This window comes from Xiphophorus hellerii, chromosome 12, assembly GCF_003331165.1.
Source record: "Xiphophorus hellerii strain 12219 chromosome 12, Xiphophorus_hellerii-4.1, whole genome shotgun sequence".
NCBI lineage: Eukaryota > Metazoa > Chordata > Actinopteri > Cyprinodontiformes > Poeciliidae > Xiphophorus > Xiphophorus hellerii.
In genome coordinates, this window is record NC_045683.1 from 30,358,329 (window position 1) to 30,382,795 (window position 24,467).

General features: G+C 42.0%; 3 protein-coding genes across 6 annotated transcripts; 2 read left to right on the plus strand and 1 right to left on the minus strand.

Moving 5' to 3' along the window:
* Nucleotides 1-625: 625 nt before the first annotated feature.
* LOC116730162 (mothers against decapentaplegic homolog 2) lies at nucleotides 626-12,621 on the minus strand. 3 transcript variants are annotated; one of them, XM_032579184.1, is made up of 11 exons: nucleotides 12,464-12,621; nucleotides 10,024-10,450; nucleotides 8,785-8,874; nucleotides 8,502-8,695; nucleotides 7,409-7,543; nucleotides 7,246-7,308; nucleotides 5,967-6,020; nucleotides 4,699-4,911; nucleotides 4,345-4,482; nucleotides 3,938-4,082; nucleotides 626-3,043 (listed from the first exon to the last, which is right to left on the minus strand). In XM_032579184.1, the coding sequence occupies exons 2-11, from the start codon at nucleotides 10,257-10,259 to the stop codon at nucleotides 2,920-2,922; spliced, it is 1,392 nt and encodes a 463-aa protein (XP_032435075.1). In that variant the 5' UTR covers nucleotides 10,260-10,450; nucleotides 12,464-12,621; the 3' UTR covers nucleotides 626-2,919. The 3 variants fall into 3 exon arrangements, with proteins under 3 accessions (XP_032435075.1, XP_032435072.1, XP_032435073.1); XM_032579181.1 differs by having other exon boundaries at nucleotides 7,234-7,308; XM_032579182.1 differs by lacking the exon at nucleotides 12,464-12,621 and adding an exon at nucleotides 12,269-12,423 and having other exon boundaries at nucleotides 7,234-7,308.
* Nucleotides 12,622-13,819: 1,198 nt separating this feature from the next.
* Nucleotides 13,820-20,554, plus strand: lrp13 (low-density lipoprotein receptor related-protein 13). The gene is made up of 21 exons (XM_032577624.1): nucleotides 13,820-13,892; nucleotides 13,967-14,113; nucleotides 14,596-14,811; nucleotides 14,899-15,096; nucleotides 15,272-15,487; nucleotides 15,562-15,791; nucleotides 15,870-15,999; nucleotides 16,159-16,343; nucleotides 16,443-16,629; nucleotides 16,822-17,034; nucleotides 17,107-17,290; nucleotides 17,362-17,563; nucleotides 17,668-17,832; nucleotides 17,994-18,194; nucleotides 18,586-19,132; nucleotides 19,195-19,311; nucleotides 19,408-19,512; nucleotides 19,587-19,814; nucleotides 19,897-20,242; nucleotides 20,319-20,427; nucleotides 20,497-20,554. Exons 1-21 carry the CDS (start codon nucleotides 13,841-13,843, stop codon nucleotides 20,518-20,520), a joined length of 4,002 nt encoding a protein of 1,333 aa, XP_032433515.1. The 5' UTR covers nucleotides 13,820-13,840; the 3' UTR covers nucleotides 20,521-20,554.
* Nucleotides 20,555-22,275: 1,721 nt separating this feature from the next.
* LOC116730186 (mucin-2-like) lies at nucleotides 22,276-24,292 on the plus strand. 2 transcript variants are annotated; one of them, XM_032579207.1, is made up of 3 exons: nucleotides 22,276-22,406; nucleotides 22,865-22,938; nucleotides 23,558-24,292. In XM_032579207.1, exons 2-3 carry the CDS (start codon nucleotides 22,876-22,878, stop codon nucleotides 24,083-24,085), a joined length of 591 nt encoding a protein of 196 aa, XP_032435098.1. In that variant the 5' UTR covers nucleotides 22,276-22,406; nucleotides 22,865-22,875; the 3' UTR covers nucleotides 24,086-24,292. The 2 variants fall into 2 exon arrangements, with proteins under 2 accessions (XP_032435098.1, XP_032435099.1); XM_032579208.1 differs by having other exon boundaries at nucleotides 22,292-22,406; nucleotides 22,868-22,938.
* Nucleotides 24,293-24,467: the final 175 nt, after the last annotated feature.

Below are 24,467 nucleotides of genomic sequence, written 5' to 3' on the forward strand. Positions count from 1 at the left end.
ATTCTGTTAAAATAAAGGCTCCTTTTAATTACAATACGTCGCAGAATTACTCATTTTATTTTGTGTGATGTAGAGCATCATTAAAGGGACAGTAGTATGTAAAATCTACTTAAAAAAACCCAAAAAACTACATCATGTTATGTTACTCCCTCATCAAAAACATACCTGAAGTGTTGCTTTGATCCTTTCAAGCGTTTTTGAGAAATCCTTTAATCTCCATGGCAACCATTCAGCTGTGGAAAACACCTGGTTGGACAAAGCTCCGCCTTTAAGACGCAGCTCCTCCTCTCCGGTGCCGTTTCCAAGCTTCTGAGCTTCCGCCTCACATAGCAGCCCTTCCCCTGCCACTCCCCCACTGAGCACCTTCAGACTAGCCAGTAACAATTAGCAAACACAAAGCAGAGTTTCAGAAGGAGCTGGAGTTTCTTAAAGAGACAGAGGCCCAATTTCAAGGAGCTAAATTACAAAGTCAAATTTCTTTGACATGAATTGCATCTTTATAACAGCTGAAGGTAACATACTCGATTGTGCTATAAAATGGGACTATGTGCCCTACAATACACGCAAAACTGCCCCTTTGCATATTTAAACTTTTAAAAAAAATTATTCAACAAAAACAGGCAGGTTCATGAGAATAAAAATCTTTATTAGTGTTTTATGAAGTCTGCATAATATGCCACACGCCTGAGAAGCTCATGGTCAAGAAACAAAAAGAAAAAACAGAAGAAGAAAAAAAAAAACCTGCTCTATCAATACCGCCCTCTTTTGGTAAAACAACTGCGACGTCTACAGTACTGACTGGTTTGCAAAAAAAGATTACTGTTAAATACACACATAACGTACTACTTTTATGCATACGCACATCTGGTCCCACGTCAGTTTTTGTATTGTATTTTTCTTGTTTGTTTGGGGGTTTTTTTCTCTTTTTTTCACATTCACATGTTGTAGGCCAAAGATCAGAACAATGTAACACTGGACCCAAACACATGGTTCAGTTCCTCCCCGCCCCCGAAAAAAAAAAAAAGAAGAAAAAAATAAATCAGAACTCACTAGTTGCACTTCAAGTACAATCTCTAGTGTCGTATGGTAAACACATGTACATCAACGGGTGGGACTGGGGACATATTTAAACTTGCAACAACCAAGTAATAAGTTTAAGGTAGTAAGTCTCGTTGTACAAGATGTCCTTTAAAGACTGAACGAACACAAGACGCACATCAACACACAATGTCCCAGTGTGCAGGCACATTCACTCCCATCCAGTTTAGCTGTAACATTTTAAAAGCCAATTGAGTGTAGTCAACTTGCTCGATAAAGCACCAAAAAAAAAAAAAAAAAAGCTAGAAAGGTCAAATATGTTTGGACAATAATTACACACACGCACAAAAAAAAAAAAAATGGGCAAAACAAAAAAATTTTAAACATCTAAAAAACTATAACTACAAGGAACTGGATTCAAACTTTCAGTCAAATCTGGGTTTTTTTTAGCTATAAAGATTTCTTTGGAAAACAAAAAAAAGATATAAGCTACAGATGATGTAAGGGCAGTGATTACTTCCTCTTTCCCCCCCACTGAGACAAAAGATATGCCGCTTAGAATTTTGGGATAAAATGTAGGAATGATCTACGCTCTCTCTCGTTTTAGAAATTACTGAGGTGTTGAAAATAAAAAATGAATGACAAAAAAATTTATTTTTATTTTTGCGTGTGTGTGTGTGTACACACACACACAAATACAAAAAAGAGGGGGAAAAAAAAGTAGCAAAACAACAGGGATATTGGCTATGGACAGAATGAATTTACAGATGCCTTCAAAGTTCTCCTGATGAGGCGTTCAACCGTTTCGCCTTCCAGAGCTCAAGCAGTCCCAGTGTTGAATAGAAAAAACAACAACAACAAAAAAAAAATACAAAAATGTCCAAAAAGAAATTTTGTTTTTGATAACTTCTGATATATTTTCTGGTCCCTGCCCAGCATGCCCTGCAAAACCTGGCTGGAAGCTAGAAAACCAGCCGGATCGGATCGGATGCAAATCAGCTAAAAAGAACAAAGAGTGCCAAATGTAGACCAAAAAAAATTAAAATTAAAAAAATCAAAAAACAATACCAACTACAATAAAACTACAGCCAGTCTGATAGTGCAGTCTTTTTAGAGCTATGGAAATATTCATTTTACTAACATTCCTATATGTCTATCTTGTAGGTATTGTCTTAGTACGACACACTGTGTTAGTTTAAAAAAAGAAAAGGAAATAAATTGGGCGCCATTGTGGCAGAGGCAATTGAATCAAATTTCATAAACACGTTGTGGTATTTCCTTCAGGAGAAAAACGGCCACCAAGGCCATCGTTTCTTCAATAAGCCGCCTCCCGTTGACAACAGAGAAGTCTCCCAGAGAAAAGTAAACTTAGGTTCAGAACAATGGATGTGGTGGGATGGAACAACGAAAAAATATATATATAGATATATATATCACTTCAGCATTCAAGCAATCTTCAACACTGAGAACCTATTCACAGATATTTTTGGTATTTCCTCTACTTCCCAGACAACAACCAATATACATTTTTTTTATTTGTACCACAAATAGATCTAATATTAAGGATTTGGGGCAAAGCAATTTAACAAGGTGCATGACATAGATGGGTAACAAAGTGCCAATCTCTTTTTTTTTTTTTTTTTTAAGTTTTCCATTAAAAAAAAAAGTCTGCATGTGTGTTTATGCGAGTTGAACTATGTGTAGTTGTTCTTCTGTCTGTGTGTGTGTGAAGTTAAAACGGGGATGTGGAACCGAACCACAAATACAACGGAGAATGTTACAAAAACAAATTCTGTTATGATTTCTTTCCCCCCCCCCCCCCCCCAGTTTGGAGTGTAGCCATCTTTGTATCAGGGTTATTTGGGGCGTTTCCTTTGTGGTTTAGGACATACTGGAGCAGCGTGCATTCGGGGTGCCCATCTGGGTGAGAACTTTGTCCAGCCACTGCAGCGGGCCGTTCAGGTGCAGCTCGATCCAGCATGGAGTGCTTGTGACGGTTTGTCGCCTGGAAAATAAATAAATAAATACATTTTTTAAAAATGCAGTTTTGGTCCTGAGTTGTCCCAGCATTCCATCTGCTAACGCTTTAGACATTTAGGGTACTAATCACTTTTCCAAACCCACAGGTGCGTAACAGCATTTTAAGCACATTAGGCAGAGTTTTAAAAAAGTCTGTTAGTTGGTCAGCTAACAAAAACTAAACATCCTCTTGCATAAACTGAAAAGGATTTCAGTTAGCAACTGTGTGAAGGACAATAAATAACATCATTTAAACACTTCTGAAAAGCGGTCCACATTTAAGGTTCTGGGCACAGAAGTAAATCATTTATGGAATGGAGAAGGTACTGGGAGTGGTGGGGCCAGAGGTGGCAGTGGCCTGCAGCAGGATACCATTTGCTAAAGCAGCTCTAAGATTCTCCCAAAGCAATCATAACACGTATTTTCTTTAGCATTTTGCAATGATTATTTACAGTCCAAGTTTCTGGCTAGCATCCCAGGTTACATTTACATAAAACTTGAAGACTTTTTGTGCCACATATTTAAATCATGGCCAGAGTTTCTGCAGGTTTCAGCAAGTCAAATTTAAGACTTTCAAAAGGCCATTTTAATGCCAGATTTTTTTATTTTATTTAAACACCAAAGAACTACAAATATATGGGGTGATTGTGAGCTACTACTGGCTTGAATGGGTTGGCAAAAGCAGCGAGCCAGTGGCAAATACAAACATTGCCCAGCCAACCGGGCGTACATTTGTACTTACTCTGGTCGACTTTTAGCCCTGCTAGCTAGCGAAGGTTTAACAGTAGCTAGTTAAAAAACACAATAATGTTGTCTTGCTAATTAACTGAAAACGTTAGCGCGCACGGCAGCAGTGAACGCTAGCTGTGACGGTGCTCACCTGTACTCGGCTCCCCAGCCTTTGACGAAGCTCATCCTGATGGTGCACATCCTGGTGAGCTGGTAGACGGCCTCAAAGCCCTGGTTGACCGACTGAGCCAGCAGGGCCGCAAACTCCTGGTTGTTGAAGATTTTTAGATTGCAACCTGGAGGAAGGAAGCCGTGAACCGGAGCGTGCGTTTTAGAGGTGACGCACAAAAAAAGGCTTATTTTTGAATAATGCGACAAACTGCTGTTCAGCTTTTTGAGGCTTTTGTGACAGTTTGTGAATATAAAACAATGAAGAAGTTTTGAACTTACTTACATTAAAAATAAATGTTAAAAGGAGGTTCTTTATCATAACTGTTCAGTGTAATCTGACTAAACAGTCTGTCAGGCTCCTACATGCTGCCATTTTCAGCCTCTTACCTGGAGGTATTTTACACACTGTCGCTGGGTGCCAGCCGTACCGCTGGTTGCAGTTTGGACTCTGGACAAAGATAGCACTATCACTCAAGCACTCTGCAAACACCTCCCCTCCAATGTAGTAAAGTCTAACTCCTCTTCCTGTTAAAAAAAAAATAAATATATATATATATATCAAATTCATTATTCCTTATAAATAGGAAAACTTGTGAATATGTGCCCCAAAAACCCAGAACTAATTTCCAAACTTCTATCTTACTTAGACATCACTGAGATAAACTTGCACAATAATTATGAAGTGAAGAAATGAAACAAATATCCCGCTGACTAAAACCAACCCGCTCAGCCGGGCCGTACCTATGTGCCGCCGAGTCATCTCCACAGTGGCGTTCCTGTTGACGTTGGACAGCAGGCCGAGGCAGAAGCGCTCGGAGTTGGACGGGTCCGTGAACCCGTCCACCGTCAGCGAAGGCTGCGAAGCGTGGAACGTCTCGCCCACGCGCTGGTTGAGCTCGTAGTACGCTATGGAGCACCAGAAGGCCGGCTCCGAGTACGTCACCGGCTGCAGGTCTGCGGGACGGGAGGCACCGCATCGGGAGTTAGCTACAGTCGTCATGGTAACACAAATGCCATCCCCCCCAAAACCGGTCACATGAGCGGACGATTGATCGGATAAAAAACACGCAAAGAAATTGGTGCATTCTTCTGATTTTTTTAATTTTATTTGAACAATATTAGAAATAAATTAAATTATGTAAATAAATGATTCTTTTTTTAAAAAAAATAAAAACATTTAATTGCCTAAAATGAAACATAGCATTCGTTTAGTGAATAGATGATCATTTGTGGCAAAGGATGCATCTGCAGCTAAAAAAAGAAATTGTTAAATTATTAGTGACTGTAATTAGTAAAGCACAAAATGTGCTTAACAAGTTTTTTTTGTTATCGTTACAGAATTTGAACCAGGTGAAGTTAAACCTATAACCATCTGACTTCTAGCTCAAACATATTTACATACAAAGACGTTTTATTAAATCTAAAATGCAAAATGTTTAAATGTTTGTACAGCTTTGGCTTTATGACTGCTCTGAGTGTGCTGCTCTTTTAGCAAATGACCTTTTTTTGAGTCTATATTCTCCTATTAAATAATTACTAAATGAGTTCACAATTAATCATTTCAGCTCCAGTGCCACATATTTGTAAATTGCCGTTTATTCCCCTCAGTAACAAAGGTTCTATATTAAATGATCATTTAATCGTATTGATTAAATGATTAATGACCTAATGACATGGATGCAAAATGTAAACATTGACCTACAGCATATCATCAAGTTTAAAATATCTTCAATTTGAGAATTTCAGCTTTTTATTTCAGTGCCTGTAAGAGCTTGGAAAGAAAATGGCCAAATCATATTTTAGTTGGTTTTTTTGTGCATTGACACAGATAGATGTAAATAATTGCGTTAGATGGGTGGATGATGTCACGTCATATTTATCGCACGTTTGTGACTTAAACTGAACAGAAATCGTGTTGTGGCGTACTTCATGATATCGGCAAGTGCATCGCCATCTAAACAAATCGATATAACATTGAACAGCGATAAAGCAGGCGGTTCACGTCGTACCCATGCTGTGACTGACCGGAGACAGAGTGCTGGGAGAGAGTTCTTGTGGAGAACCTGAAGCAAAAAACAGAACCAGCAGAAGTTTTACAGCAGATCGTCGCATTATGGCAGCCTTATTCATTTATCTTCATCGCAGCATCAAAACTGATATCTATGCACTCTGCAATAAACACATCACAAAGAACCGCTCACTGTTTAAGTGTCTTGCATTCGGCCTCTCTGCATCTTGTAACATGTTTGGTGAAATTTGTCGTTCAAAGCAACATAAGAGGTTTTAGGAGGTAAAGAGTCAATTCAAAAAAATCCCAGTGGATTCAATGTCAAAACAGCAGACGGCAGTCGGAAGCAAGTTTCTCAGTAAAACCGAGAAAAGATAATTATTTCATTTACTTCAGAAGATGGACTCGTCATCTGGTGTCTATGGCAACGTTCTCACAGCAGGCCTTGATGCTCAGGTCCCATTTTTCTTTTGCTGAAGTTAGTTTTGTGTGTGTGTGGTTGTTTAATGCCACTAATTAAACTCGACTACAGTCAGACTTCTGTGTGACTCAAAAACGTGCACAGAAGAACAGCCATTCAGGGAAGTAGTACTGCATGCCGCCATATTTGGATCAATTTTAAAGTTATGCAGCAATAGGAGCAGACAGCTTCGTCACAAGATCATAGAAGCTAATAGAAAGAAAGCACAACTATAAACAACGGCGTTTTATGGAGCTTTGATTTTAACGTCTATAGAGGAGTCTCTTTTCTCTGACTAAGAAGTCTTAGCTCTACGTCAGAGCCAAGAGTGGTGGGATTGGGAGGCAATGGAGTGATTTGTGTTGCGTTTGGTGGAAAAATGGGGGGAAAAGTTGGGATCGAGTTGAATGTGGATTTTAAAAAAATTAAGAAAATTGGATTGAGTTGCATTTGGGAGAAAGGATAGGGAGAAGAACATAAAAAAGATGAGTTTGGGTCACAATTTTGAAAAAAATAAAATAAAAAGGAAGTTAGTTGCATCTAGGGGGGGGAGGAGTCGGATTTGTGTTTCATTTGCCTGCTGTGTGAATGTAGCCCACGTTAACTTTAAACGCTAAGCAAATTCACATGGTCAGAATTTGTTTACAGCGAGTCATGTCGTTATTGCAGTTCCCACCAATATTCACATCTTTTCCTCAGATTGCGCAACTCTAAACAGGCGGTTCTGATAATACCATGCCTTCATGTCAAAAACAATACCGTCCATCTCATCAGCACCAAGGGAGAAGGACGTGCTAATCTAGGGTACCTGTGTCCATACTTTGATTCATCTGCTGGTCGCTGGCCTCTCCATCCTCACTGATGTAACCCGGTGGAGGCGTGTCTGTTGAGATAAACGAAAGAAAGCCAGACGATGCTGAATCGGAGTTCCAGACAAAAACTCTATCAATCGATGGCGGCAGTCAAAATCCAGGCGGTTCTACCTGGTATATAGTTGTTCGGAGGTTCGATTCCTGCGGGGAAGTTTGTGTTTTCGGGTATGGAATGAGTGTAGTCGTCCAGAGGTGGCAGCTCGGACAGGATTTCTGAGTGTCTTGGCACAAGAACGGGAGGCAGCACTACGGGATGAAACACAGGAAGACGTGAGCTCACTGTGTTGCAAAATGTTTTTTGACTTAAAACCAGATCGAACAGATTTCACAGGAAATAAATGAATTAGTTCAGAAAGATTACAAGACTGCCTTGGGAATATCAGCTAATTATATTAAGAATATATTGAGATGTATTTTTTTAACTAACAGGAAGAGTTTTACTCGAAACAAGAAATTGAACTGTGAGATGTTTTGTTTTAAACTGTAGCTGTCTCAGTAGTTTTTTTTTTGTTTGCTTCTCTGGTCGGTCCTCTGCAGTGTCTGTTCAGCTGCTGCTATTTTTCCTTGCTTTACTTGCTAAATGGTCAAAATCAAAGGCCAGCATCTCCATGATCATTTTTGAAGCTCCCGTCTCTACACACTGCCCATCAGGCCAACATGTGATTGATTCTCTAAATCACAGGTGTCAAACTCCAGTCCTCAAGGGCCACTGTCCTGCAGTTTTTAGATGTGCCACAGGTACAAAACACTGGAATGAAATGGCTTAATTACCTCCTCCTGGTGTAGATCAGCCTTGCTAATTACCCAATTATTCTGTTCAGGTGTGGTGCAGCAGAGGCACATCTAAAAGTTGCAGGACTGCGGCCCTTGACGACTGGAGTTTGACACTCCTGCTCTAAATAGTTCAATTAAAAGTGACTTGGTGCTTAACCAAGAACGTTCCAAACAGGGTTTGTCAGAATGTTTACTTTCTCTGCTGGTTACTTGTTTAATAATTTGCCGCCCAACACATATAAGCGGTGTACGGTTTCTGTTTGCCGTGTTTAGACAAAAAGCTCCAGAAACAAATTCCTTCCTGCGTCAAAACGCAACGCTTTACTTTGCGTTGAACGTCTTAAAAAGTTTGCCGACTGCCTCTTCGGCTGCATTCTGAGCAGCGCTGCTACCAGACGTGTGCGATTTGGCCGACGAGCGTTGCTCTCACCTGGGGTCTCCACCCTCTGGTAGTGGTAGGGGTTGATGCACACCTCGTCCTTCTTGAGGTGGAAGGCGTACTCGCAGGCCTCGATGGCGCGCAGCTGGTGGTGGCTGTGAAGGTCCGGCCACCGCCACAGGCGGCAGTAGATGACGTGAGGAAGGCCCTTCCTGTGCGAGACCTGCTGGCGGCCGTCTAGGGATCTGATTGGACGGAAAACGGCAACAAGGATGTTTTTGACGTCTAATCTTAAAACGCTGTGAAACACCAAACGCGAGTTGAGGATATTCACCTGGTTTGGTCGGAGTAGCTGTACAGGCCTGACGTGTCCCACTGTTCTATCGTATTTGGTGTACTCAGTCCCCATATTTCAGAGCAATTGCTGTGTGAGGAGAAGAAACACAACCAGAAAAAAAAAGAAACATTAGTAGTTTTTCAGTGTGGATGTGGAAAGTACCTCTTATTGGAGTTCTGTGGCAAAATAAAGCCACCAGATTCAGCTGTGGAAATCAACTTCAAGCAAAAGGAGCCTTTTTGAAGGACTTAAGGAAAAAATAAGAGAGTGATGTTAAAAAGCCGTTCTCTGTGTTGTAGCTTTGTATTGAACATTAAAAATAGCTTTTCTACAGATAAATATCTCAGAACTTATGTGGAGACAGTCAAACAAAATATGGAGTTACTCGGCTGGGGGGTGATAAGTTTCATCACTTGTGATAACAAAAGCGATAAGAACTGGGGGTGCACCAATTACAGTTTTCTGGCCAATCGCTGATTACCGATCTTTAAAAGCCTGACCTGCCGATTTCGCCCACAGCAATTTTTTCTGTCTGAAATGTCGGTAGACGTAGCGAGAAAGTCGCTGAGTTGGCAACAGTGAGGTGACTGTTGTTAACTGCAAGCATGCAGACTTGACCTTTATTATTATTTATTTAGGTTTCTGGAGAAAATAGTAAAAGTACCAATCCCATCAATGTGGACAGGTTTGGGGGCGTTATAAATATTATCAATTGGAATTTATTATGATAACGATAAACCAAAACTCTTATGCTGACAAATTTATCCCGACAAATGAGAGACGATACGATAAGTGCCCGCCTCAACAAGGAGCACACGCAATGGCACAAAACAGAGGAAATGAGAGGAGGAGGAACGTTTGTCAAAATCATAATTTTAATAATAATTTTTAAAAAACTAGACTCAGAAATTCTTAAAACATTTGCAAAAAGTGTCCAAAAGGGAAAGTTGACAAATGAGCTGTTGCTTCATCAGACACACAAACACCAGGGAATTCCTGGAAACAAATCTTTTCCAAAAACGTTCCCGCTGAGCTTTGGTCTGGGTCATCAAGGCCGGCCGATAAAGGGGAACGTCTTCTTCTGACCTTTAACAAACCCTGCAGACGCTGTTGGCACAGCGGGAAGCAAACCGTAACATTCAGCTGAACCCGACGCTCAAATACGTCTTTGGAAACGAAGTCAAGTTAGGGAGAGAAACGGGAAAAACAGTTCCCAACCACCAACAGGAAGCTCACCTCGGGATGGTGACACACTTTGTGTTGCAGTTCTGGGAGGTGATGGCCTTCTCCAGCTCATCCAGCTGACCCGTCTTCTTCAGCTTCTTCACCAGGCTTTTCACAGCTTTCTCGCACCACTTCTCCTCTTGCCCGTTCTGCTCGCCGCCTCCCGCTAAACCCGGCCCGGTCGACGTCTTCTTCAGCGTCAGGAGCCTCTTCACCACGGGAGGGGTGAACGGCAAGATGGACGACATCTCGACCCGCCGAGAGCCTCGAGGAGGTTTTGGTGCGAGCTCTCTCTTACCGACGAGGTGGAGGCGCACAGAGGGGAGGGCGAACTTGGAGCTACAGCTTCTTCGGGCCCTTGCTCTGAGGGGCCCCTCTGGTAATGAGTGAGTCACAGGGTGGAAGCCAACACTAGAAGTCACTCAAAAGATTTGGACACCTTGCAGGGAAAAAAATAAAAACTATTATAAGTCACAAAATCAGAAAGAAAAACATTGTTTTCAAACCTGTGAATATGATCAGAGAAAAATCTAAGGGGAAATGCAACAGTACCGAGTGAGGCTGAATCAATTAATTGTGATTAATCGATTACTGAAACAATTGCCAACTAATTTAATAATCAATTAATTGCTAACTAGAATATAGACTCAAAAAAACTCAATTTATTCCCAGCAGTAATTAAGCCAAACCAGTACAATATATATATATACACATTTGTTTTCTATGTATTTCCTCAAGTGGTATAGTTTTAGCTTCACCCGGTTCAGGTGCACTTTTAAGCAATAAAATGTTTATCATAAAAAAAGAGAAAGAAAAGGAAATTTAATCAATTGTCTACTTGCACCTTTTAATGTATTTCTAATGTTGCATTTAAAAAAAAAAGGGTTAAGTGGTTAAATGAACAACCGGTTTTAAAAATACTATAAAATTGATTAATCAATTTAATCAATTATTCATCAGAATCACAAAAATTCTGCACAAAGTAATCCTTTGTGCAGCACAAAGGATTCCTAAAGTAATCGTTAGTTGCTGCCCTTATATTGAGCTGTGTCAAAACCAAACTTTAAAATGAAGGAAATGCAATAGATGTGTCCTGCATGTTTCTTTAAGGCAGTAAAATAAGGCAGTTAGATGTTGTTGTTTTTTTATAGCTACAAAGCATATGTTCCCAACCTTCATCTCATCTTTAACAAACGCAAAACATGCTGTTTAAACAAAACGCAGTTTTGTCGAGGTGCACTGATGTACTTCACAAACACAAAATCCAACTCAAATCTTTTCAGCAGCTGACCCGAGTCAGCTCCGATCCAAGTAAAATCGGGGGATTTGGATGAAAATCGGAGTTATCACTATATTTAGATATGTTAGTCTGGAAATAATTATACAGCTTTAACGATAAACTGCCAGCAGAGCCATATTAAGTAAAAAATAAACCAAAGTCATTAAGTCAGATCTCAACGATCAAAAGAAATTAGAGGCTCATCTCAAATTGTAAACTATGACACAACTGGCTAATTTCGCTGGTAAGCTCTGAATTAAACCTATTGTACAAAACGGAGTGCTCCATACTGATGTCCACTGTGGTCTCTAAACTTTCCCAAGAGTAACAAAAACCTCCCAAAAACTAAAACAGAATCACCACAATCTGATGCTAAACAAGAGATTTAGTGACGAGGAGAACTGTCCATCAAATATTAGCCCGTCACAGGCGTCCGAGCTAACTGGCTCGTAAGCTAACATAACTGCAGGACTTCCGTTTCCAAACAAAACAAATTTACGAGCCCGATAAGCAACTGAAAGAATGCTGCTAAATGACTAAAATCGGCTAGTATATATTGCGACAAGGCCAGCCGAGCTACAAGAACCTGGTTGCCCTGAGAGGGCCAACTGTTAGCTGCCTGGAGGGGGGCCTACGGGGCTCAAACCACAACACCACAATGACTAGCGTTAGCTTCCCACATTTCCAAAGAACATTTGTTAAAATAACAGGTGGTAAAGAAAAGCAGGTACATGTTAGAGATGCAAGTTCGGTTAATTACTAATGCAAACGCGAGCTAAAGGAGCTGACGTTAGCTTCACGGAGCTAGCAGTCAGCTTGTTATCAAAAATCCTTTTGTTGTGATTCGCGGAAAACCCTCTTGTGCGCCACAGTCAAGTGGGGCTACTTCGGCACCGAGCGAGTTTTACACAAAACCCATCTGATTCAGGCCGAGTGTTTTATGAGTAATATTTTTTAATTAACTGTTTGGGGACGTACATGCAACGTTTCTTCATTTCAACGCAGCCACCCATCTTTTTCCTGAAAAATCCGCATCTAGGTGTGTTAGCATCTTGGACGAACTCTTCCAAACAGAGTTGAGGCTCCCGCTGGCTAACGGAGCAACATCAACCGCAGCTTCCAAACATCACACTCCCAAGCCGAAAAGGCAACGAAAAGCCTTTCAATAGTTACCCCAGCTTTGCAGGCCAAGGCTCCGCTTCAGCAGCGGCTACCGTCCGGAGACCTGTAGAAACACTCATAAAAGTATTTTCTGAGTACAATTCAGCAGCCAAATCATACAGGAGCTCCTCTCAAGTTGCTACCAGCGCTACAGTTGCTGAGTTAGCTAGGCTACAAACGTCACAGTGACGCAAGAACTCTTAACTGCTCCTGATTGGACACAGAAATCTGTTCGTTGTTTGATTTTGAGTCTTTTTGTGCCGAAATTCAGAAGTGAGGCGACGATAACAGTGGTCACAGTAATTTGACTAAATACCATTAATCTACATCAAGATTAATGGATGTACAAGAAAGAAAGGAAGAAAGAAAGAAAGATGAACAAAGTTACCATGTTCAGTGCTTGCTTTCTTAGCAGTCTTATGACTGAGACAGGTAACCCAGTGTTCAAGACCCCATCTCATAAGGGGAGGCCGAAAATAAGATTTGTTTTCAAATTGTTGTTAGTAGTTCATAGTTTTCTTTTTGTCATGTCCAAAAACCTCTTAAAACCTCCAAAAACCTCTTAATCCAGAACAATGTAGAAGCATTGTTCTGGATTAACCACATCCAGAATCTAAAGTCATTTTCATATAACCTCTAAAGAACATGAGAGGAGTATTGTCACCTTCACACTAATCACCTTTTCCAACAGCAATATTAGCTCCAACCACTGATTTTTATGTTTTTAACTTCAACAGGTAAAATAAATATTTTTACAGATGTATTTATATAACTATTTATTTATATACATATAAAAAACCTTAACCATTTAGGTCAAATATTAAACATTTAAAATATGTCTAAGTAACATTTTAACAACGTTCCTTTCATGTTTGGAATCATGTTATTTTTGACCCTTAAAAAGATGGCTAGTCAGTGGATGGAGTTAAAACAGCAATATACAAAGATGGCTTAAGTCTCATGTCTAATTATTGGGAAGGGTATCCAATCAAATAGTTGCTTCAGGGGCCTCATTTTATTATGAAGTCAATTATTAGTCACAGTTCATCAATTCAGGATCTAGCACATGGACTCTGAAATATTTAATTAAATACAAAAATAATTTGATGTGATTTTAACAATAAACTTTTTCGTTTTAATTTTTTTAAAATTATTTCTTTACATTAATTTGCATGTAGTTTAAATAAATTAGCACACACGCAATTCTTAATATTTGGCTGTGTATTTTGTGAATTGTGGCATTTTTTGGCACTCCGTACAGCTGCTCCTAACATCTCCAGCAGCTCTGCCCCTGTGTGCAATCAGGCTCAATTGGCTGTATCTGGCGCCTTTATAAGCTGCCTGGCCAGAACATCCTGGCTTCTGGTTCGTTTCGACTTGCCTGTGGCGATGGGTGGTCAGTTATGGCTTTGTGTGGGCTTGCTGGCACTGTTTTTACAAGGTAAGCAACCATTTTCCCCGCACAACTTTGGCGTGTGTTTATATGTTCATGATTTTGTTTCTTCTCTTCCCCAGCTGGAAGCTGTCTTAATCGTTGCAGAATGGGATATAGTCTATGCAAGGATGGCTTAGAATGTATTTCCTACAACCATGTGTGTGATGGAGAGGAGGACTGCAAGGATGGTTCTGATGAACAGAACTGTGAAGCAGGATGCAGTGCTGGTATGACTGGAAGTGTTAACTGGGAGTGTAGCCTTCTTTACACCAGGCAAAAACTTGCTGATACTGGAATTTGACATGTAGAGCTGGGCTCAAGATTGTGTGAACTTGGCCCATAAATTGAGCTCAGATTAACATTAACTTGTATTAATTTATGTAGTATCATGAATGAAATGAACTATGTACTGTTCACAAGTTTCTCAATTAACTAAACTTAACACATTCATATTTTTTTGTTTTCAAGGCAGTGGGGGGGAGCTACTGCTCAGTATAAACTTGAAATTATGTAGCTTTCCTTTTTTGCATGCAAGTTATTTTTATTTATTTTTTATGTTTTGCTAAAATTTGTGCATCAACAAACATCCTACATGGTGTTATTGCTGGCCAAATGTGGGTTGCCATAATGCTTTCAGTGAAGTCTTGTTGCAATTTTTTAAAAGTGTGTATGTGGCCTCAAGTTCAACCAAACGCCTGTTTCCAAACAGACCAGTTCCAGTGTGCCCATGGTAAGAAGTGTATAGACAAAGATCAGGTATGTGATGGTGTGCCTCAGTGTCAGGACCGCTCGGATGAACAGCAATGCCGGAAACACCCTGAAGACTGCGCTCACCACTGTGATGAGAAGAGCCACTGCCTGCCTGCAAACTTCATCTGTGATGGAGAGAAGGACTGTCTGGATGGCACCGATGAGGCAAACTGTGGTATGTGGCTTCTGTTTTGATCTTTGACTCTAGGGTGGGCAGTTTTCAACTTCAATAGAGTGTGTGTGTGTGTTGCATGGTTTTCAGAGGACCAAGAGGAAGCTGGAACAATTGCAGGACCTACACCGGCCCCTTCCGGTCAGTCTCGTCCCCTCAGATGTGGTTTGGGCTCCCAGATGTGCAAAGACAAGTCGGACTGTGTCCATTACAATCATGTCTGTGACGGAGAACCAGACTGCAGAGATGGCTCAGATGAGGAAGATTGTATCTCAGAATGTGGAACTGGTAGGTGACCTGAACGGGCTATAATCTGCTTCAAGTAAACTCTTAAGCCACAACTAGTGGGATAGGCACTTACTATACCACCACTACAGAAAGGCATCTTGTAGTGGTGACCGCTACACCTTGCATTCATATTTTGGTACTCTTTTGTCTGAATGACTTTATAATCCTGCTACAGACCAGTTCCAATGCGCCCATGGAAGAAAATGTATTGAGAGAAGTAAAGTGTGCGACGGCGAGCCACAATGCCAGGACCGCTCTGACGAACTTGACTGTGCCAAGCGCATGGAGGGTTGCGCTCATCTGTGTGACGAAAACAGCCGCTGCGTCCCCGACAGTTTCCTGTGTGACGGGGAGCGGGACTGCAGGGACGGCAGTGACGAGGCAACCTGTGGTATGCTTGCACGACTTCACAACTTGTGTCGCTGCTCCTTCGCAGTGCTCTAACATGCTATGGCCTTCCTGTAGCTGATGTGCAGTGCAGCTCAACAGAGTTTAAGTGCCTCAGTGGCCAGTGTGTTTTGGCCTCAATGCGTTGTGATGGTCACCCTGATTGCTGGGATCGCTCGGATGAGGATGGCTGCACCAAGCCACTGGTCTGCACAACCAAACATAGCTGTCCTCACAGCAAGGAGTGCTTGGTGCAGGAGTGGCTCTGTGATGGAGACCAGGACTGCAAAGATGGCTCAGATGAAAAGGTGCTGGTTAATGCACTTTCTTTCCTCGCTCTAGAGTTGCAGAAGGACTCTAGCATGATGATATCCCTTCTACTGTAGGATTGCCCTGTGACACCAGTCAGCTGTGGTGCCTTCCAGTGGTTTTGTAAATCAAAGACCCAGTGTATTCCTACAGTCTGGAGATGTGATAAGATTAAAGACTGTGACGATGGTAGTGATGAGACGGAATGTGAGTATATGCATATTTAACTGTAATGGAAAAAATTTCATAATGCATAGTTTGCTTTACATAATAGATGACCAGAGACTGTAAATGATTGCTGTGCTTTTAGTTCCTAGTATTCTGACTTTTTTATTTATTTATTTTTGTAAAACTTGAACTTCCCAGGTGGAATGGGAACATGCCTCCCTCATGAGTTCCAGTGTGGCAGCCAGGAGTGTCTGGATCCAGTCCTAGTCTGTAATGGCATTACCAACTGTGCAGATGGTTCAGATGAGGGGGGCAGCTGCCAGATGGCCTGTACTGCAGCTGACCGCTGTACACAGGGTTGCCACAGCACACCCCAGGGACCGGTGAGAGGCCACTTAAAATGTGTAAATCAAAGCGGTGAAAAGACATAAAACTGTACAGCAGTGGATTGACTTTATGTGAATCTTGTATTCTATTTATAGCGCTGTCGATGCACAGCAGGGTACAGGCTGCTGGAAGACGGTCAAACATGCGCTGATGTAGACGAGTGTGACGACCAGGCACAAAGTGTGTGCAGTCATCTGTGTATTAATGCAGTTGGGTCATACAAGTGTGAGTGCCAGCCAGGATTTATAATGGAGGCAGATGAATACCAATGCAAAATCACAGGTAAAGCATCCAAACATTCGGGGGGAGGAATAAGGTGAACTGTTTTCTCAACAGTTGCTGTATCTTGAACTCTTAAAGTCTACAAGAGGAGTTTGTCCCAAACTTATCTTTTGAAACCTTGTGTACATTCATAAAGTTTACACATTGTAATTTGCTCCTTATACCATGTATATTGTTGCAATCTCTTCATAGGTGAACCGTTCCTGTTGGCATCTGTCCAGACAGAGTTGTACATGTATGGTTTGCGCACTGGAAGCCTAGATGTCTTGTCTTCATCTGCCAAAAAGGCAATCTTGTCTATAGACTATGACTGGCGGGACCAGAAGGTCTTCTGGGTTGGTGTGGACACTGAAACGATCAGGTGGTCTTCTATGGACCAGAAGACTACAGGAATTCTCACTAAAGGTTGGGGGTGGCAAAACACTTTTACGGACATCTGAATCAGTTTAAAGCATAATCTAAATGCTCCTGTTAAAGGTGTCCGGGCAGACTCTGTAGCTGTAGATTGGCTTGCAAGGAACCTGTACTGGATTGATGGTGTAAAAAGTCAGATTGTTGCCATCAGCCTCGCAAAAGCATCTGTCAAGTCACTGGACCAAAGCATCATCCTGGATGAAGAGTTGGATCAGCCTCGCTCCCTGGCCCTACTACCACAAAAAGGGTTGGCTTAAAAAAAAGAAACTTAAAAATGAAAACTGTACCGAGCTGACATTCATACTTATCCTCTCTTAGGCTGATGTTTTGGACAGAAATTGGCAACTTGGTTAAGATTGAACGAGCTGGCATGGATGGGTCTGAGAGGAAGGCAATCGTGAACACCAGCTTGGGCTGGCCAGGTGGCATTACAGTAGACGTCCTTTCAGAACGGGTTTTCTGGACAGATGAACGACTGAATGCAATTGGGTCTTCCACGCTAGACGGTGACTATGTGAAGGTAAATGAAGCCAAAATTTTCTCAGGATTAACTGGCTTTGAAAGCCTCCCCAATAAAGTAACCCAACAAAGTTCATCAGTTTAAAGCACTTGATCCTCTTTCAGATTTTCCAGCTGAAGGAGACTACCAATCCCTTTTCTGTGGCTGTATTCAATGACTTGCTTTATTGGTCTGATGCAAAGAGGAGAGTGGTGCAAGCTGTTGACAAACTCTCTGGGAAGAACAGGCAGGTTATCCTGAAGAGACCTGGCCAACCTTTTGCTATTAAGGTGAGTTTTGTCTAATTTAGAACTGTAAATGCGTGCTTGAGCTGAATCTGATGTTATAGAAGATCCTAACTTTTTACAGTAGTGTTCTGCTGCAATGTCTTCCACTGTCAAGTGCAAACCTTGGCTTGCTGAAAACCAGCTTCTGATTTCCCAATTTTTAGATCATACATCCAATAATGCAGATGGACACCGAGAGCCCATGCAAGAAGATGACCTGTTCCCACATGTGCGTTTTGGCACCAAGACGCAAGGCTGTGTGCAAGTGTCCCAGTGGCCTGTCTCTGGCTGAAGATGGTCTGCTCTGTTCTAGTCTGCCCAAATCAACATTCCTGCTGCTGTTGTCGCCACCTACTGTCACAAAGGTTTGCTCTAGCTGTCAGTTGTGAAGTTGCTTTAAATTCAGACTTTATATTTTCTGTGCCTAGCTCTAAAAGTATGAAGGAGAATGCAGAAAAGCATGGTGACTAGGTTGCCTGTAAGATGGAACACAAGGGGTTATTTTGTGTAGCACTATTCAAACCAATTCAAAGTCTTCTACAGGACCAAGGGAATATGGGAAAATCGGTTCTGGTCCTGCTAACTCAGTCAGCAGCTCTCTGAAGACCTTAGCATTAGATGCTAAGGTCGTGTCAAAAATTCTAACTAAAGACAAATTGACTCTTGAACCAGTGGAACGTCAAAATTCTTTAATGTAGCATGAGTGCAGTCAAGAAACTGATTTTAATGACCTGCATAACTAATTTATTTCTGCAGATCTATTTTCAAGCCCAACAGGCAACAGAGTTAAAAGGCTGGCCTGAGCATTTTCCAATAACAATCCCAGGTGTAGGTGATGCAAAGATCATGGACTACAGCGCACATGACAACACTCTGGTTTTGACGGATGCCAGCGCAACTTCAATAAAGTCCTTCAAACTGAGGAACTCGGTCTTGGTTGCTAAAGGGCAGATTCTCAAACTGCTAGATGACCAAATCACTGCCATGGCCCTTGACTGGGTGACCCTTAATATATACTGGAGCAGCAACAAACAGTCCCGACTGCAGGTTACATCAAAAACCGGGGCATACACAGCCATTCTAATAAAAGATGGGATTGCTGGAGTGGGTTCCATTGCCCTTCATCCTAAAAGTGGGCAAGTTTGCTTTACCAACCTAAATCTGAAAGATGCTGACAGCAAGGCCACAGTAGAATGTGCTTACATGGATGGCGGAAACCGAAAAGTCGTGTGGACAGATGCAGTTCAACCCACATCTCTAGTCTTTTCCAGTACTGGGGACACGATCTACTGGGCTAACGCAGGTACAAGTACATGAGAATAAAGTTGTTTCGTTTTTTTTTTAAATGACCCAAATGTTTCACAGGAATGGGGAAAATCAGTCTTGTCAAGACTGATGGCTCTGGATACAAGGAACTAGAGACTGGTGATGGGCTGACTGCCGTAGCTCTTGGTGACATGCCAATCTGGATGACTGTCAGTGGTAATGTCAATGACTGCTGGAGGGAACATGCTACCGCACACATTTTAAAATTCAAATGGTATATTTCTAAATGGCATGCCTGTCAATTACCCTCAGATATGACCAGACTCTGGTACAGAGAAGATCAGCAGCAAAAACTATGGTTTGAGGTGGGCACAAAAGTACTTGGCTTGAAAGCCTACAGCAATTCTACTCAGTCAGGTAAGTGACAACTAAATTCTCAAGGGGATTTGGTGCTGCTTTAAAATTCTAAGGTCAAGTCTCATTCTCTTCAGGTACCAACCAGTGTGCAGCGAACAATGGCAACTGTCCCCACCTGTGCCTCGCCACCCCAACAGGACGGACGTGCAAATGCGCCCATGACTTCAATGCAAAAGAGACAAACTGCAGCCCTGATCAAAGCTGTTCAGCTGGTGGTAGAATATGTCTGGACCAAACCTGCCTGCTAGCTGAGAAATTCTGCGACGGGCATGCTGACTGCACCGATCACTCGGATGAAAACTGTATGTAACCTTTAAAATGGGTAAGCTGTACAGCTAGCTTCAAATTTCACTAAACCGCTGCTTGAAACTGGCTTTTGTTAAGGTGCTGATGCCAAGCAACAGTCAGAAACAAAGGTCTCTACTCCAAATCAGAGTACACCTACTCCTCACACTCCATCCTCAAAGATGAACCCGGGCAATGCTGTAGAGGAAAACTATGAGGTCCTGGAGGCGGCGGAGTGCAGACAGAATCGTTGCAGTGGGAAAGGGCACTGTGTGAAAATCGATGGGGTCACTACATGCAAATGTTCAAAGGGCTACAGTGGGGTATCTTGTCAAGACAATGCACCAAAAGGCATGAAGGGCCCCATCATCTATGGTGCCGCAGGTCTCTGTGGCATAGTTGTCATTGCTGTGATGGCAGTGGTCCTCAAAAAGAATGTCTCAAGGTCTCTACACTTATTCTGAATTTAAAGTGTACATATTCTTGGTGCCACAAATGTAATGGTGTCCCTCTGAATACAGAGGAGGGAGACCGGATGCAACAGTGGAAACCAGCATGTCTGAACTGGAGAAAAAAGTGGAAACCACAACCGGTGCACAGAATGCCCAGGCAACTTCAGAGAAGAAAGAGGTGACATGATGAACATGGAATCTGTTTACTCCTGTTTTAGCTGATCTAACGTCCTGTTATCTCTTGCAGGAACCAGTATCTTCTGTGGATTAATTCAAAACTTTTTAATAAAGAGTTTGCATTTTCAGTTGGCTTGAGGTGTCTTCAATATTTAAAACACTTTGTGCAAAAAAAAAAAAGTACACTTAATTATTTGGCAATGTCTCTTCTGCTCAGATGTGCATGAGGATGTGGGGCAATTGGCAACTGTGAATTATCTGACAGTTTTCCAAAGGGCTTTGGTTGCTTAAAATATGAATTTCAAGTTGTGAAAAGGTAAATTGTCATTCTAAAGTGCTTAAACACATGTAGAGCACCCCAGAAGGGAATTCTGTGACCTAAGAGGAAGCTCTGAAATGGGAACGAGGGCTAGAATCTCTGCAGTCAAACATGGCACTAACCTGCCTAAGATTTTACTCAAATTTCAGGTGAACCAAAGCTTTATGCCTACTGTCCACTTCAAGAACACAAACAATGAGACAACTGGGACGCAGACTACTTGCTGACATTTTACAAGCTGAGACTGCTCATGTCAAACCTTGAAGCTGAGGAGCAGATGCTCACACTGAAAGCTGTCGGCTAACAGGAAGCAAAGCAAGATTTGATGACTGGAAGACAATTTGGTCTGGTAACAATTCTGCATAAGCATACTTCATTCCTGCTTGACAGTGTGGGGGATATACAGTATATATATATATTTTTGGCCCCTTCATAATTAAATGCCACACCCTGCTTAAATAACATTGTTTATCCTTTTGGCAATGTTTCAGTCTTTTGTTGGCTACTTCCAGTAAGGAAAAGGTCCATGTCATAAAGCTTGGAACATATCCAACTAGCTTTTAAAGCCAGCTCTCTACCAAATCACCTATGGGATGTGGTGGAACATGAGTTGTACCTCATTGAGCAGGAACTGCATGTCAATATGGACCAAAGTTTGCCCTAAATGTATGCCATAAAAGGTGGTTCAAGGTGTACCTAGTAGTGCAGGGGTCTCAAACTCCAGTCCTGGAGCTCCACTGTCCTGCAACGTTTAGATGAGCCTCTGCTGCACCACACCTGAATAGCATAATTAGGTCATTAGCAAGGCTCTGGAGAACTGATCTACACAAGGAGGAGGTAATTAAGCCATTTCATTCCAGTGTTTTGTACCTGTGGCACATCTAAAACCTGCAGGACAGTGGCCCTTGAGGACTGGAGTTTGAGACCCCTGTAGTAGTGGGTACTAGGTACACCTTGCTTTACATGCAAGGTGTATTTGGAGCTTGGAGGGGCACATTCAGTGTTGAACTAAACTTTGCAGCTTCCCCCAAACAAAATAAGGGTCATGCCTCAGCATCTGAAAACTAAGAAGCTCCTTAGCTGACAGCTTTTAAACTTTGAGCACAACATCCTACGACCCTGCTACCGGAGGAAAGCTGAAGTTTTGAGGGAACATGCAGTCGGTGATAGTAGCAGATTCTGATGGTTAGTGAGATGAAACTGCTTCTAGGAAAACTTTGTGCGTTCCAGAGTGAGGTTGTTTTCACTCTGTGCATATATTTTTGTTGCAAACATTATCTCCATGGCACCCCAGTGTATTGTTCAGCCCAGAATCTACATGTTATTTAAGGTCTGGACCAAATTCTTCCTATTGTTTACACAAAAACCACAAATCGTGTTTACTTTGGCTGTGAGGCCACTTCTGGTGCGCTCATTCTCTCATTTTCCAGTAAGAATTTTAAATGCTTTAATTTCAGTTCGTGTGTGGGTGTTAAATGATTCAGCTTCTATAGTTGGAGCGTTTATCTATAATATAATAAGGACTTCTCCCCCCCAGATGATGGATTGCTGCTGCGTAGCCTCCACGTATGTAAACAGCCATATAAAAACAGGCCCATCTCAAATATTTAGTTCATTCTGGACATAGAAGAGGCACACATCGTCTTGGAGGTACTGCTGAGGTAAGCCTGAAAAGAGGATTACCTTTTGTATGACACAGTGCAACATGTATTAGGAGACATACATTCCTTATTCGAATGAATGTCTTTACTTTTAGGGATTTGAATGATTTGCTTGAATAGGTCTTTTTCCAGGGTACGGTGACAAAACAAATATGGTTTGAGAATTCCCAAACCGGTTTTGTGTACGAGTTGAAACCAAATGAAAGGAAGTTAGTCAGAATTTTCCAGAACATCCCAAAAACCCGTCAACATTTTGAACCCGTAATAAACTGGAAGCTTGTGGAACAACAGTGTCACCGTCTATATGTTGGTAACCGCTTCATCCTGAAATTTGAACGGTTCAAGAGCCTAGAAATAAGATGACATGAATGTAGTTGATGAGCGGGTGTAAACTGATGACCTGTATTGTAATATCAAGCGTCCACCTACTTACATTCTACCTGTTTCTTCAAATATAGCAGAGGGGACAATGAAAGGTACAGGGGCCACATTTTGGGCAGCCCTTATGGTGACGTTGGTGACATCTAAACCGGTGAGTAGCTTTACTTCTCTGACTTCCTTTTACTACTTAAAGGTGCAGTATGTAACTTTTATATTTAAAAACAAAAAGGTTTTTTCCACCATATTTATTTAAACTGTCACCATGTCGTGACAGTTTAATACGAGACAGATAATCTGTGAAAAAATAAAATAAAACAAATCAAGCTCCTCCATCTACTATAAGAGTCTGCAAAAAGGCACTGCTACTGGTCAAAAACAACCAATTGGAGCCATGAGGAGGGTCTTAGTGCTGTCAATCAACCTTGTGTATGAAGTTCAATGTGCTAGTGGTTGAGAAACAACTTACAGTTACAGGAAAACAGTTCCATGTCATTGGTGGCTATGCTAACTAGCCCAGCATTCATGAACAGAGAGGCTAGTAGCACAAGAGAGGAGGGGCGGGGTGATTGACAGCAATAAGACCCGCCTTCTGCCTCTGATTGGTTGTTTCTAGTAAGCATCGGGAGCACTGGCAAAAGGTAGAGGAGCGCCACTTTTTTACGACACTGTATGACATTAAATATATGTTGTTTTTTTTGTTAAATAAAAGTTACATACTGCAGCATTAATAAATAGGCCAATTACCTTTTTTTTTTTTTTTTTTTTAACAGGTTTGCCTACATGTGGAAGACGATTCCTCAAAATCATCAGAGTCCAGTGAGTCGATGTCATCGGAGGAGACCGAAGTCCAGTTCGGACCCTCACAACCGGCGCTAACAGACACGGGCCCGCAGACGGAGCCCCTGGACTCCGATCTTTCACCATCCACAACCGACGCGGGAGCACCGCCGGTGCCTGAAGACCCACAGACCTCCACAGACATAGACCCTCTCCAGCCCATCCCACAGAGTCCCTGTCAGGCCGCTCTCCACGTGGACAGCTCTCTCGGCGCAGCACGCGACTCTCCGGATGCCGGCCTGGCAATAATCACAACCGAACCAAAAGGCACCGGCGCACACGAGGGCCTCCAGCGGGAAGCCGCGCCACGCGCTCCTTTGCATGTCACACCCACACCTCTGTCGGTTTCCACGGACACGCCCCCCACCATCCCCGGAGACACCCCTGCTACCAGTTTGGATTGTTTCACCGCGCAGCTCGTAACTGCCGAGCCGGCGCCACCTCGAGGAGACAGCATATGAGGAATTAGGCCATGTGGACTTGAAGTTTTATCACAATATTTTAGCGGTACTACTGTGATAACAATAAAGGTGACATTAAGAAATATTTATTATTTGATTTTAAGGAATGACATAGTCCCATCAACACAAATACGGCTCTTGGAAAAACAGACTCATTTGTAGGGCTTTAGGGCACCAGGTGACATAAATAAATAGAATTTGTATTACTAAACTTCACATTGTAACTGAATTGAATCATTCCCCCACCACCCCCAAAATTGATTGATTCTTTTATTGAACAAACGGTGGAGAAAAATCGAGAATCTTACCACGATAAATGATATGATAAATGACTAGAGGTATCACATCCCTGTTTATGAACGCTGTGTCCGAGTTTACCAGA